General features: G+C 38.8%; 1 protein-coding gene across 7 annotated transcripts in view; it reads right to left on the reverse strand.

Moving 5' to 3' along the window:
• PIK3CB (phosphatidylinositol-4,5-bisphosphate 3-kinase catalytic subunit beta) overlaps positions 1 to 14,373 on the reverse strand; it is a 183,808-nt gene that overhangs the window by 25,525 nt on the left and 143,910 nt on the right. For all 7 annotated transcript variants that reach the window (XM_021069526.1, XM_021069527.1, XM_021069529.1 and 4 more), the window contains 3 exons: positions 13,404 to 13,547; positions 9,391 to 9,490; positions 1,027 to 1,205 (listed from right to left, as the gene is read on the reverse strand). In XM_021069526.1, the coding sequence (XP_020925185.1) occupies positions 1,027 to 1,205; positions 9,391 to 9,490; positions 13,404 to 13,547 (423 nt within the window). The remainder of the gene's footprint in view (positions 1 to 1,026; positions 1,206 to 9,390; positions 9,491 to 13,403; positions 13,548 to 14,373) is intronic.

Here is a 14,373-nt window from a genome sequence, read left to right on the forward strand (position 1 = left end):
CATGAAGACCTGTTTTATTCAGGTCTAGAGATGTCAGAACTACAATATTTTCTCTTGGTAGAAAAGCAACAAGGACCATAGTCTTGGCTGGCATGCAGAGATGCCAGATGAACTGCACTGAAAACCCAGATTTGCCCTTCTCACAACTGCACTTAAAATTCCTCCTTTTCTTTCCTTATTTTTCCTTGACTTTGTGTTTTTATACAGAGACAATAAAAAATCAGAATGTGGAGTTCCCATCGTGGCTCAGTGGTTAATGAACCCAATTAGTAACCATGAGGTTGCAAGGGTTCAATTCCTGTCCTTGATCAGTAGACTAAGGATCCGGCATTGCTGTGAGCTATGGTGTAGGTTACAGAATTGGCTCAGATCCCGAGCTGCTGTGCCTGTGGTGTAGGCTGGCAGCTGCAGCTCCAATTCGATCCCTAGCTTGGGAATCTCCATATGCCGCAGGTACAGCCCTAAAATGACAAAAGACCCAAAAAAAACCAAAAACCAAAAAACAAAAAAACAAAACCAGAATGTAACATTGGATTGTGAGTTCATTCTTGATTTCTTAAAGAGATATCAATTTTGAAAACTGATGATTACAATTATCACTTTCCCGTTATTCCTAAGTGTAGGAAATAAAAAAATTAGTAAATGAATTTCCAAATTCTTTCAAAATCTTATTTTGAAACAGGAAAGTTATCTAGTAAACAGTCTATGATTGCTGCCAACATTTTAATTACATAGGTGTTTCAAGCCTTAGAAACTAGTAAAATAAAAAACAAATTTAATTACATACAATTGAAAGGAAATTAATTTGTATTAACTTTCACTAACCCCACAGGTACATTTAGCTAGAAGGCATATATCCTATTAAATACAAGAATAACTTCTGAAGACTTTACGATTTTCCTTCTTTAATTACATTCCACTTACTTAGGCTGGCCCCTCTGATCCCCTAAGGCAGTAACTCAGAAATCCCTTCTGCATTACTACTTAATGGGAGATCCACCAAGCACAGTACAGACAGTCACTTACTAAAGTTCTGAGAGGATGACACATGGATTCAGAGGTGACTGCAGGTCAGAGAGGGCTTCCCGGTAAGCACTCTGTTTTAAACAAGTATGCATGGCCTCTTTCCCTTTGGCTCTATTCAGCTTCATTGCATTCAGTTTGATTAAACTATTTAAAGTTTTTAATTTATTGAGTGCTTCAACCTGCAAAATAAGTTTCCCCACCACCAAAATTCACTTATATTAATAACAATACCATGTGATTACATTAGTAACCATTCCCCTTCCCCCCCGACATACACACAGGACAACCAGTAAAGTAAAAACAGTGCTTGCTTTATGACAAATACATTAGATCCAACATAATTAATTAACTTGAATCACTTGTTACTTAAAGCACCATTTTTTCAAATATTTTTGAACCCTTTTCTTAAAGAAGATCTTACAAAGTAAAGAAAAGAGACATAAATTGTAGGTAAAAGATAATTATGAAACTTTACTCAGAACTCTGGAACTAACTGAATAAAAGAATTTGAAACACAATCTGAACCACTCTATTTGGCCAACTCTATTGTATGAAAGGAAAATCTATGTACCATGGAGTTCCCATCGTGGCTCAGTGTAAATGAATCTGACTAGTATCCATGAGGACACAGGTTTGATCCCTGGCCTCACTCAGTGGGTTAAGGATCTGGCGTTGCTGTAGCTGTGGTGTCCAGCTATGGCAGCCCAGCAGCTATGGCTCCGATTCAACCCCTACCCCAGGAACCTCCATATGCCATGCGTGTGGCCCAAAAAAGAAGAAACCCTGGGGCAGACATTCAACCTTAATATCTTTGCCATTACTCTTGTATGACATCTTCTCAGTATATCCTCTTTTTACTAACAGTATAAAGTAAATTATTATACAGTAAAATGAATATGAATAGACAACAGAAGCTGTTGATCAAGTCTAAATTATTTTGTCTTTATAATGAGGTAACTCTGGCTATCAAAAATTATGCAAATTTCAAAAATTATGCAAGTGGTACAATGTGAATCAACAATGGGCAACTGAATACAAAACTTGTGGTTTTTTGCTGGTTTTTTCCACACTTGTGGCATATAAAGTTCCTGAGCAAGAGACTGAATCCAAGCTGCAGCTGTGACCTACGCCACAGCTGTGGCAACACAGATCCTTAATCCTTTGTGCCACAGAGGGAACTCCTCAAAAAACATGATTAAAAGTCAACTTTATTGCTTAATAACTAAAGGTCTTTCTATGTAGTATTATGTCAAATTCTGTAAGACCCATCTTCAACCAACCATAAAGCATTAAAAGAAACATTTTATCATTGTGTCACTTATACTGGAAATAAATGATAAAAACAGAGTATGTATATCTACATGTAAATTGGATTTAACAAGCATATAAAATATGTTTACAACAAACACTGTGAATACCATGGCTTGCATTTCCACACAGGAGATTTATTTTATACTATGTTTTCATTTCTGAAATTTGCTTCTGTGCAAGGAAACCACCAAGACTGTAGAGAGATGAATTCAGGCATGCAGTTTCTACAGACAGGCTAAGGGCCTGCTCACAGGAAACTAGGAAGGTTCTATGTAGCTTGATGATAAAATCGAGATGGGCTAAAGCTTGCCAAGTTAGCCATCTGTCAAAACCACAGACATCCCGTTTTTCAACAATTTCTGGAGCTGTACAAACACTGGTGAAAAGGGAACTAAGAGAAAAATGGGCTATGCACACAGGAACTTTTTGAAGTATTTCAAATTTGAATTTCTTCCATGTTTGTACAATTGTGAATTTTCAGGCTCTATCACTAATTATGTTGATATCCATTTCCTGGAACAGTGTTCTGAATACCCACATGGCCATAAGTCAAATGCTTTAAGTGTTTCAACACCTTGTCACACTTTAGGTTTACAGTGATAATAAGAAATGCCATGTGAAGGGTACAATCTTCCCCTGGCTTTTCATCAGTCAAGAAAAAGAGTAGAATAATGTAATCTAACATATGTCACATGTCTGCTGTTATAAAAGTCAAACTGAGGTTCCTAGAAAACGAAGAAAATATCCAGTGGGCTCTGACCATATGAATGAGACCAAAGAAGTAAGGACCTCATCAAATGGGGTCTAAAATACATTAAAGTAAGGATTTTATTCTCCATGCAATGAAAATTACTATAGGGATTTAAAAAAATATATATCTACATTTTTTTGGTTTTTTTTTTTTTTTTAAAGGCCTGTACCCACAGCATGTGGAGGTTCCCAGGCTAGGGATCAAATTGGAGCTGTAGCCACCGGCCTATGCCAGAACCACAGCAACACAGGATCCGAGCCGTGTCTGTGACCTACACCACAGCTTGCAGCAACACCAGATCCTTAACCCACTGAGTAAGGCCAGGGATCGAACCTGCGTCCTCATGGATGCTAGCTGGGTTCGTTAACCTCTCAGCCACAACAGGAACTCCCCATCTACATTTTATAAAGACCACTTTATTTGCTGTGTAGAGAATGGAGGGGAGTGTGTGCATGCACACGTGTGGGAGAATGGAAATAAGGGGCACAATTTAGTAGGTTAACAAAAACATCCAAGTAAGAAAGGACAATGGGTTGGACAAGGATGGTAACTTTGACACATGAGACATTGGTATGAGATATATTGAAGAGAACCATAAAATTAAGGGGACTAATCATAAATCTATCTCATCTTGTTGTGAAGAATAAACAGCCCATAATACGTGAATAAATATTAGCAATTATTATTACCATTGAAGGGCTTTCCAAAAAGGAAGGATCAGATATAGTTGTTTTTACATGAATGGAAAACCATAAATACTAAAATCACCTATGAAAACCTATGGTAGTTCCTCTGGCAGTGCAAATGAGTTAGAAAAGTGTAGTGGAAGTGGAAATTAATACAGAGATCTCATATAAAAATAGGGTGTAATACCATAGAGGTACAGGAATGAACAGAATGTTAGAAATGGGAAAACAAACAGCCATCAAGTGAGATAGAGAAGCCAGAAAAGGCAAAAAAGTAGGAGAGTCTTTGCCTCGAGGAAAAAAAACAATCTGCCAAGGAGCAAAGTCTAAGAGGGAATATTTAACCACTAGCCAAAAAGTAACCATGGCAGACGGCTCAGGTTGCATGGTTACTTTACCTAGAAGGAGAAATGGCCATATGTGTGATGACACACCAATTCACAAGCTGTGACCAACATTTGGCTCATGGTCAGGGACTTAGAAGCGACATAGCTGCAAAACTAGTGATAAGGAAATTTAAGGAAGAGATGTAACAGACCTCTCTGAATGAGCAAAAAAATAAAAGATATTTGTGTCCCACTGGACACAAGCCAAGGTTTAACCTTGGAAGCAGATTTTTATAATCAAGTGAATAGGGTGACCCATTCTATGGATAAAAGCAAGCCTCTTTCCTGAGTCCACAATATGGTATCATTTTCTGGGGATGGTCAGCCAGCTACTGAATGACAGGTGCAGGCAAATAGAGAAAAGGTAGTGTGGCAGAACTGGGAGACCATAGATGTTTAGGCCAGTTCTTTATGTAATTTGTGCTGTCGGGGCCTGATTGGACCCATCTCCTCTACATCACTTTGACTTGATGATCAAGTGCTACTGTACTCACCCATCTTTGTGGCATGGTGGGTCAGAAAACACCTGGTTCATGAAAGACAGGCAAAGTGAATAGCCAGGTGCACTTTCCAAAGTTCTGCACCCTGGGAGTATTCCCTTGACCACTGTCCTTCAGGAATGTTCCAGAAAGGGGCTGTAGTACCACAGCTGTACACTTTTGTATGGTACCTACATATTGTGTAGAGTCTTCTGTAAACCATGATTAAGTCTTCTCTTCCTTTGTCAGCTGATCATAAGGAACTCCCCATGAGGCCATGGTGAATTTGAATGACAGGTTGATTACACTGGACTGCTTTCTTTTGGAAAGGGCAGTGTCTTTACTGGAACAGACCTTCTGGTTATAAATCTTCCTACATGCAATGTTTCTGCCAAAACTACCATGAACTTACAAAATATCTTTGTAACCCTAATGGCATTCTACATGGCATTGCTTCTGATCAAAGAACTCATTTCATAGCACTGGGCTCCTGCTTGTGGAATTCACTAGCTTTACGATATTCCCCCACCACCTCAAAGTAGATTCCTTGATAAAATAGCGGAATGGCCTTTTAAAGATTCAGATACAGTGCTGGCTAGGTGGTAATACTCTGCAGGGCTGGGACAAGGTTGTGTAGGAGACTATATATGCTCTGAATCAGCACCCAATATATGATGCTGTTTCTCCAATAATCAGGATTCACAGGTCCAGGTATCAAGGTGTGGAAATGGAAGGAGCACTATCCACTATTACCCTTACTGACCTACTAACAAAATTTTTTATTCCTTTTGCTGAGATCTTATGCTCTGCTGGCAAAGAGGTCTTAGTTACAGAGAAAAGAATGATTCCACTGGGACACAAAACAATGATTCTACTGAATTGGAAGGTCAGATTCCTGCCCAGCTATTTTGCACTCCTCATGCCTATGCATCAACAAGCAAAGAAGGGCATTATGGTGCTGGCTAGAGTGATTGATCCTGACTACAAAGGGGAAATTAGGGAAGAATATGTCTAGAACAGAGATGATCTCTTAGTATTACCATGTCCTTATAATAAAGATCAATGGAAAATTACAGGTCAATCCAGGTAGGACTACTACTAATGGCCCAGATCCTTCAAGAATGAAGGTGTAGGTGATCCCAGCAGGTAAAAAACACAACCAACTGAGGTGCCTGCTGAAGGCAAAGGAAATACAGAATGGGTTATAAGAGGGTAGTGATAAACACCAGATATGATCACATGATCGTTAAAGAAAAGAGGACTATCATGAGTAACTCATTGGGTTATGAGCATGTGTTTATGCACGCGTACACACACACACACACACACACACGTACGTATATATCACAAATGTCTCTGTTTCCATCCCACTCTTAACATATGTTAACTCTGTATCATTAATTAACTCTTAAACTATTTAAGTTCTGCTAATTTTACATCATATTATTTAATTTACAGAGTATCAAGGAGAATAGCAAACACCACTGAAGGACATTATTTCCTCTTCTGGGAAAAAGGTTAACGTGTGATTACTTGTCCTCAGGATAGTTATATCATGCTAGGTAGAATTATGACCTTGTTATTGTTTTTATTTGGAGATTAAGTATGGGTTTATGGATGCCAAGTTGATTTGTGATGGTTGTTAATCTTATGTATCAATGAGACTGGACCATGGAATATTCAGATATTTGGTCCAATATCATCATTATCATCATTATTGTCTTTTTAGGGCCATAGGTGCGGCATATGGAAGATTCCAGGATAGAGGTTGAATCAGAACTGCAGCTGCTGGTCTACATCACAGCCACAGCAACTCAGGATCCGAGCCGCATCTTTGACCTACACCACAGCTCACAGCAACACTGGATCCTTAACCCACTGAACAAGGCCAGGGATCGAACCTGCGTTCTCAGGGATACTAGTGGGATTCTTTACCACTGAGCTACAATGGGAACTCCTGGTCCAATTATCATAGGTGTGTCAGAAAGGGTGTTTTTGGATGAGATAAACATTTGAATAGGTAGACTGAATAAAGTGGATTGCCCAGCTTTACTAATGTGGGTGGACCTCATTCAAACATCTGAATAAACAAAAAGGCAGACCCTCCTATAAGCAGGAAGGAAATTCCACCTCCCTGTCTTGAGCTGGTACATTGTTCATTTCCTGCCTTTAGACTTGGAACTGAATAATGATTCTTCTTGGGTGTCAAGTCTGTCTGCTTTCATACTGGCACTCATCAATATTGGCTCTCCTGGTTCTCAGGCCTTCAGACTCAAGCTGTAACTACACCATCAGCTCTGCTGGATTTCCAGCTTGCATGACTGCACATCTTAGAACTTCTTGGCCTCCATAATCACTTGAGCCAATTCTTTATAATAATCACAATCTCACCGATCAGCCCCCTAATCTCTCTCTTTTTCTCTCTCCCCATATATATGTGTGTGTGTATTTGTATATCTGTATACCTACGCTATGGAATATGAAACACTTGATGACCACAGCATAGCTAATGTGACTTCACAGCACCTACAGCTAACACAAATCCTGGCAAAGAATAGGTTCTGGGTAAATGTATATTAAACCATTAAAAAAAACCTGCTTGGGAGTTCCCGTCGTGGCGCAGTGGTTAACGAATTCGACTAGGAACCGTGAGGTTGCGGGTTCGGTCCCTGCCCTTGCTCAGTGGGTTAACGATCAGGCGTTGCCATGAGCTGTGGTGTAGGTTGCAGACGCGGCTTGGATCCTGCGTTGCTGTGGCTCTGGCGTAGGCCAGTGGCTACAGCTCCGATTAGACCCCTAGCCCGGGAACCTCCATATGCCTCAGGAGCGGCCCAAGAAATAGCAAAAAACAAAACAAAACAAAACAAAACAAAAAACCTGCTTGTGTTAGGTTAGATAATATTCAATTCAAGAAATATTATTGTTGGAGAACAAGAACATATCATTGCTATTTATCAATGAAAAATTCAAGCATGAAGAAGCTAATATGAGTTTGTTTCACTTGATGGCAGAAATGCTCTCAACTCACACATCGGGGGACCAAGAACGCATCAGCAAATCAAGCCTGGGCCACAGTTATGCTTCTCATTTGCAAGGAAGCTATTTAAAAATCATTACTATTTCAATTCCTTAACAATATAAGTCAGGATTATCCCCCAAACAAAAAACGTAAATAACTGGATACTGAGACAACTGTTGACAATAACCCCCAATGAAAATCTGTATTCAATAAAATAGCTTAATGGTTCTGTTTAATGGTTTATGTTTTATTTCAGCTTCAAAAGTACATTTATACTGATAAAATGACATTGCAGTCTATTTTAAAAATAGACTTGGATCTACCTTTAAGGGTTTTTTGTTTTTGTTTTTTAAATAGCTGTACCCATGGCATATGGAATTTCCTGGGCCAGAGACTAAATCCAAGCTGCAGCTGCAACCTACGCCGTAGCTGTACAAACATCAGATCCTTTAACCCACTGTGCAGGACTGAGGATCAAACTTGCACCTTCAGGGTGACCTGAGATGCTCAAATCAGATTCTAAACCTACTGTGCCAGAGCAGAAACTCCTAAGATTTGATTTTTAAAAGAGAGTTGGAGAGTTCCCGTTGTGGTACAGTGGTCTGAGAATTCAGTGTTGCTGCAGCTGTGACATAGGTCACAACTGCTTGGATTTGATCCCTGGTCCAGGGACTTCCATATGCCACAGATGTGGCCTAAAAATAAATAAAGAGAGTGGTGCTACTATAAAGGTTTGAAAACTCCCAGTATAGTAAGAGTTTTAGGTTTATAGCTGCACAGACCTAAGTATGAAACTTTCATTTAATAGCTGTGGGTTTTTAAGGCAAGTTACTTAATCTCTTGGAGTCCTGGATGTTCACCTTGCACAGCAGTATTGGTAACTACTGTGATGCAGTATCAGGAAAGTAAAATAGCATACTTAAAACACTTAGTATGGTTCCTGGCATGAAGCAAGCATTTACTATCTGATCTATTAATATCATTAATATCTCATCATCTTCAATGATTAGAAAATGAAGGCCTTGGAAGAAATTGAGAGAATGTGGGAAAGTATCACAAATTCAGACATGCATACAAAGTTTTAAAAAGTAGCCTGAGGATTCTGAATTCTAGAAGCTATAACACCTATAGACTTAGTTGTCAAACTATCTCAGTCTAAAACAAATGGCAGAGGATATGAATCATAAACATTACAGTAACTGGAAAAAACATTACACTAACTGGAAAGAGTAATTCACAGGTAAAAAAAAGGATCTAAAGATTTCACAACCTTTGCTACCATCCAATCTACTGTTAAACATGTCTAAATAGGTATTTACTACTAAAATTTAAGGCATGGTATTAACATAGATACCCTGAGGAATCGACTGATTTTTTCAGATAGCATTCAATTAATACTGTTTAATTTGCTGAAACTTCATTATTTGGCTTAAATTTTAATTTAAAAAGTGTACTGGAGTGCTCTTGTGCCATAGTGGGTTAAGGATCCATCATTGGGACTGTAGCAGCTTGGGTCACTGCTGTGCCACAGGTTCAATCCCTGGCCTGGGAACTGCAACATGCCACGTGCACAGCCAAAAAAATAAAATAATAAAATAAATATTTAAAACGTATTAATTGGGTTCAGTTATCAAAACCTCTATGAAATAATGTGATGGGAGAAACAGCATGTAATGCAATTTATCAAACAGCATGTGGCAAAGTGAAAGCGAAGATGAAAGTAAGTGGATACCTGCTTGGAAAGTGCCTTCATGTGACCTACACTTCCCCGGCAGTATGCTTCAAGGATGACACCAAACTGTACTGAGACAGCAGGAATGTGCACTTCTGACCTGCAGAAAGTTAACAGTAAGATGGTTTACCAAACACTTCAGGCCACCAAATAAAAATACGGACTTCTTTAGTCTATTATTAAATTAACAGCTAAGCAAAGAAAAGGAGAAAACATCACCTTGTGCATAGTTTAGTGGGATACTCAACTATCAAATTCTTTCAACACTGTAGTTCAGAAAAATACATGGTTTTATTACCAGTTAATTATTCTAAGAAATCCAAACATTTCCTATCTTGTTTTTTGGAATGAAATTGTAATATTACCAGTTAGAGATAATTAAGATGAAACATGGGTCTGACTCATCACAATTGACTAATCCCTCAATTAACTTCTATTTGATTTTTTTCTCACTTAAAGAATGGTGTACCCATTAGAAAAAGGAAGAAATACCTTATTTTGTTATTCCTTGAAGGATTTAAAATTAAGAAGACTGAAATGAATGAGAAAATAAGACAAATTAAAGAGCCTTTCTTCTCCAACTATAGTAAAAAAAATTTTTTTAAATAAGAAAAAACTTAGAAGTTATACCAAATGAAAGAAAAGTTATGTTTTTCTGTTAATGACTAACTTCAATACTTGGAAGACCAGATGAAAAATGTCACAAATGTCTGATATAGAGTTAGAAATGAGAAACTGAATGCAGAGAATCAAGATGATGGTGGAGTAGCACATAGGACTCACCTTCTCCCACAAGCACAACAAACAAAAACATCCACATGTAGAACGATTCACACAGAACATCTACTGAATACTGGCAGAAGACCTTAAACCTCCAAAAAGGGAAAGAAACCCTCCACATAACTGGGCAGAGGAAAAAAAGAAAGAAAAAAAAAAAAGGGAAAGAGAGAGAGAGAAGAGGGAAAAAAAGGAATCAGGATGGAACCAGCACACCTGACAGGAAGCTGTGAAAGAGAAAAGAACTCCACACCCTGGGAAGCCACTTAACTGATGGGAAGATCAGCCAAGATGGAGGGACCTCAAAGCCTTGGAGAAAAGCATAGCAGCTGGATTGAGGATGGCAAAGCAGAGAGAGAGCCACATAGATCATTGGTACCACCGCCCCTGGACACCACAGCCTGAGACACTTGGTTGGGGAGGGGGCCCAGGCACTGAGACTCAGGCTCCAGAAGCAGTTCTGGGGAGAAGACTAGGGTTGGCTGTGTGGAGACAGCCGACGGGCTGGAAATTGGGTGTGCTATGGGCTGGGGGGTAGAGCACCACACAGAGGGAGTGTGGGAGGTTGCCTGGTCCCACAGGAGAAGGAAGGCACCATTGTTGGGAAGGGTGAGCGAAAGAGGGGTTAGACCACAATCGGAATATTTTTCTCTGCAAATGCATTAGCTCTCAGGCAGCGAGGCAACTCTTGCACATGTCTCCAACAGCAGGGGCAAACCGTGGTGGCCATCTCAGACTGCAGAGGTGGGCATAGCCCGCCACCACCAGGAGTCTATGAATAGGCACCACCTCAAGGGTCGCCACAGAGGAGGGCACTGCAATAGAGCAAGAGTACTACCTGTTGTAGTCCTCACTCCCCTGAGAATGCACATGCCCTGCTGCTGCCATTGTCAAATGCTCTGAGGGTCAGTGCCACTTTCTGGGTGCTTGAAGCAGGAGCAGCCTGTGGTACCTCCCCACAACTCCCCACCACTGTCAAGGGCCCAGCAACCAGGCACTGGCTACAGGCACTGCCCACTGCCTCCATTTCCCTGGAAGCATGCATAGGCTGTACACCAGCACACCCCCCACCCCCCAATAAAGGGGATAGCAGCCTGAACACAACGAGGAAAGAAACAGTAAGCAATGAAACCAAAAGAAGCTATCACACTCAAAAAAAAAAAAAAAAAAAAAAAAAAAAAGTAAGCCCTAACAACTTACCCATGGGCACTCTTGCATATAAATTGCCTTCTAAAACTACAGTAGTAATTTTCCCTAATCTCACAGAATAAGAAAAGATAAGCAAAATGAAGAAGCTCAGGAGCCATTCCCATTAAAAAAACAAAAAAACAAAAAAACAAAAAAACAAAACCAGGAGAATTCCCCTGAAGGAGCAAACAATGAAACAGACCTCTGAAGTCTAACAGACACCAAGTTAAAAAAGGAGATAGTGAAAGTACTGAAGGAATCAAGAGCAAATATGAAGGAATTAAGAGCAGATATGAACAGTATTGGAGAGTACTTTAAAAAAGAACTAAAAAATATAAGGAGGAGCCAAGAAAATTCATTTGCAGAGATGCAAGCTGACTTAAAGGCATTGAAGAGCAGAATGAATAATGCAGAGGAATGAATCAGTGACTTGGAAGATAGGATAATGGAAATCACTCATCAGGACAGCAGACAGAAAACCAAATGAAAAAACATGAAAGCAATAGAAGAGATCTATGGAATAATATAAAGTGGGCCAATTTACACATAATAGGGATTCCAGAAAGAGAAGAAAAAGAAAGGGGGATTGAAAATGTATTTGAAGAAATTATGGCTGAAAGCTTTCCAAATCTAAAGGAAATTGGTATCAAGATGCAGGAAGCACAGAGGGACCCAAACAAGTTGAGCCCAAACCAAGACATATTATAATAAAATGGCAAAAGTTAAAAATAAGGATAGGATTCTAAAGGCAGAAAGAGAAAAACAAAGAGTTGGTTATAAGGGAACCCCAATAAGGCTATCAGCTGATTTCTCTACAAAAGCACTACAGGCCAGACCAGAGTGGCAAGATATATTCAAAGTTCTAAAAGGGAAAAACATACAGCCTAGAACACTCTACCCAGCAATATTATCATTTAAAATACATGGATAAAGAATTTCTCTAACAAACGAAACCTAAAAGAATACTGAAATAATAAACCCATTCTAAAAGAAATACTGAAAGGTCTCTTCTAAATAGGAAAGAAATAAGATAAAGGACAGAGGAAATTACAATTGGAAAGTAACCACTTAAATAAGCCAGTATACAGATCTAAAAGGAAAATCAAACAAACAAAAACCCTATTTGTAAAAGCAACAATAAACACAAGGAACAGCAAAAAGATAAACATTACAATGTAAAAAAGGCCATCAAGATCATAATATGTAGGGAAGGAAATTAAGAAAATCTAGGCTTTTTTTTCCCTAGAATGTGTTTGAGCCTATATGACTATCAGGCTAATGCAAGCGGATATAGTAACAGGTCAATTTACTTAAAAAAACAGGGCAATAACAAATTAAAACCAAACAATCACAAAAACTAAAAAGAAGAGGACACAAGCATAAAATTGAAGGAAAGCATCCAACTAGTTTCAGTTAAAAATAATTACTAGTTTCAGCTAAAAATCTAGGAGGCACGGAGGGACACTTATCTAAGCTACTTTGCCAAATCATGAAAATTAAGAGTCTAGGTATCACATGACATCACTTATATGTGAGATCTAAAACATGGTGCAAATGAACCTATCTACAAAACAGAAACAGACTCACAGAGAGAAGAGATTTGTGAAAGCCAAAGGGGAGGAAGTGGGATGGACTGGGAGTTTGGGAATGTACTATTACATTTAATAATATACTATTTAATATACTAATATACTAATACTAATTTAATAGTATACTATTACATATAATAGTATGCAAACTATTACATTTAGAATGGATAAGCAATGAGGTCCTACTATATAACACAGGGAACTATATCCAGTCTCCTAGGAAAGACCGGGATGGAAAAGAAAAACAGTATTAAAACTTGGCACAACATTGTGTATCAACTATACTCTAAAAAAAAAAAAAGTCTCAGTATCAAGAAATAGAAGATACAAAGAAAGCAAAAATTTATAGATGGCTCAGATACAACAAAAGCAGCTAGACTATTTTGCTAAATGTCCTGTATTATGCTGATTAATATTTATAATACATGGTGGACTCAATTTGAAATATAAAAGACTTACCTAAGATGCCAAAATAGAAACTGTCCTATCCTCCGATTAGCAAGTGCTCTTTCTAGTAGGAATCTAGAGAGGGCACAGTCAAGAAAAGGCTCATATTTTAAAACTTGCACCAATTGTAAAAGATATTGAGAGAGTTCTTCATCACTGAAAGAAACAAAAACAGAGTAAGTCATCTATCAACCAGTGCTAGAAAAAAACCCTTTCCTATCAAACTATTAAATACTAACTTACTGAAACTTGGCGGTTGTTTTGGGGCAAACTTGTATGCATACATTCACTGATTCACTGTTATAATAACACAAGAAAGGTGGAGGATTTCTGATCAGAAGGGGGAGTGAAAAGGAACAAAGAACAGATACATGGGGCATTTTTATTATCTAGGTTGACACAACTGATGATTGTATTTACAATCACACCAGGTTAAAATAAAATTAGGTAACATGAAGTTCCTGTCCTGGCTCAGCAGAAATGAATCTGACTAGAAACCATGAGGTTGTGGGTTCAATCCCTGGCCTTGCTCAGTGGGTTAAGGATCTGGTGTTGCCGTGAGCTGTGGTGTAGTCGCAGACTTGGCTCGGATCTGGCTTTGCTGTGGCTCTGGAGTAGGCCGGCAGCTGTAGTTCTGATTAGATGCCTAGCCTGGGAACCTCCATATGCTGCAGGTGCAGCCCTAAAGAGACAAAAAGACAAAAAAAAAAAAAAAAAAAAAAAAATTAGGTAATAGTTTTCTGATCACGCTGAAAGGGTTATTGACATAGTCAACCAACCAGCTTTTGAAAACACAAATTCCATCAGTTCTTCAGCAATTTATTTTCCTTTCCTATCATTACAGTTAAGTAATTTCTTCTCCCAGATAATGAATGAACAATGAAAATCTTTTTTTTTTTTTTTTGTCTTTTTAGGGCCGCACCCACGGCATATGGAAGATTCCAGGCTAGGGGTCGAATGGGAGCTGTAGCTGTGGGCCTAC

Source organism: Sus scrofa, chromosome 13, assembly GCF_000003025.6.
Source record: "Sus scrofa isolate TJ Tabasco breed Duroc chromosome 13, Sscrofa11.1, whole genome shotgun sequence".
Taxonomy (NCBI): domain Eukaryota; kingdom Metazoa; phylum Chordata; class Mammalia; order Artiodactyla; family Suidae; genus Sus; species Sus scrofa.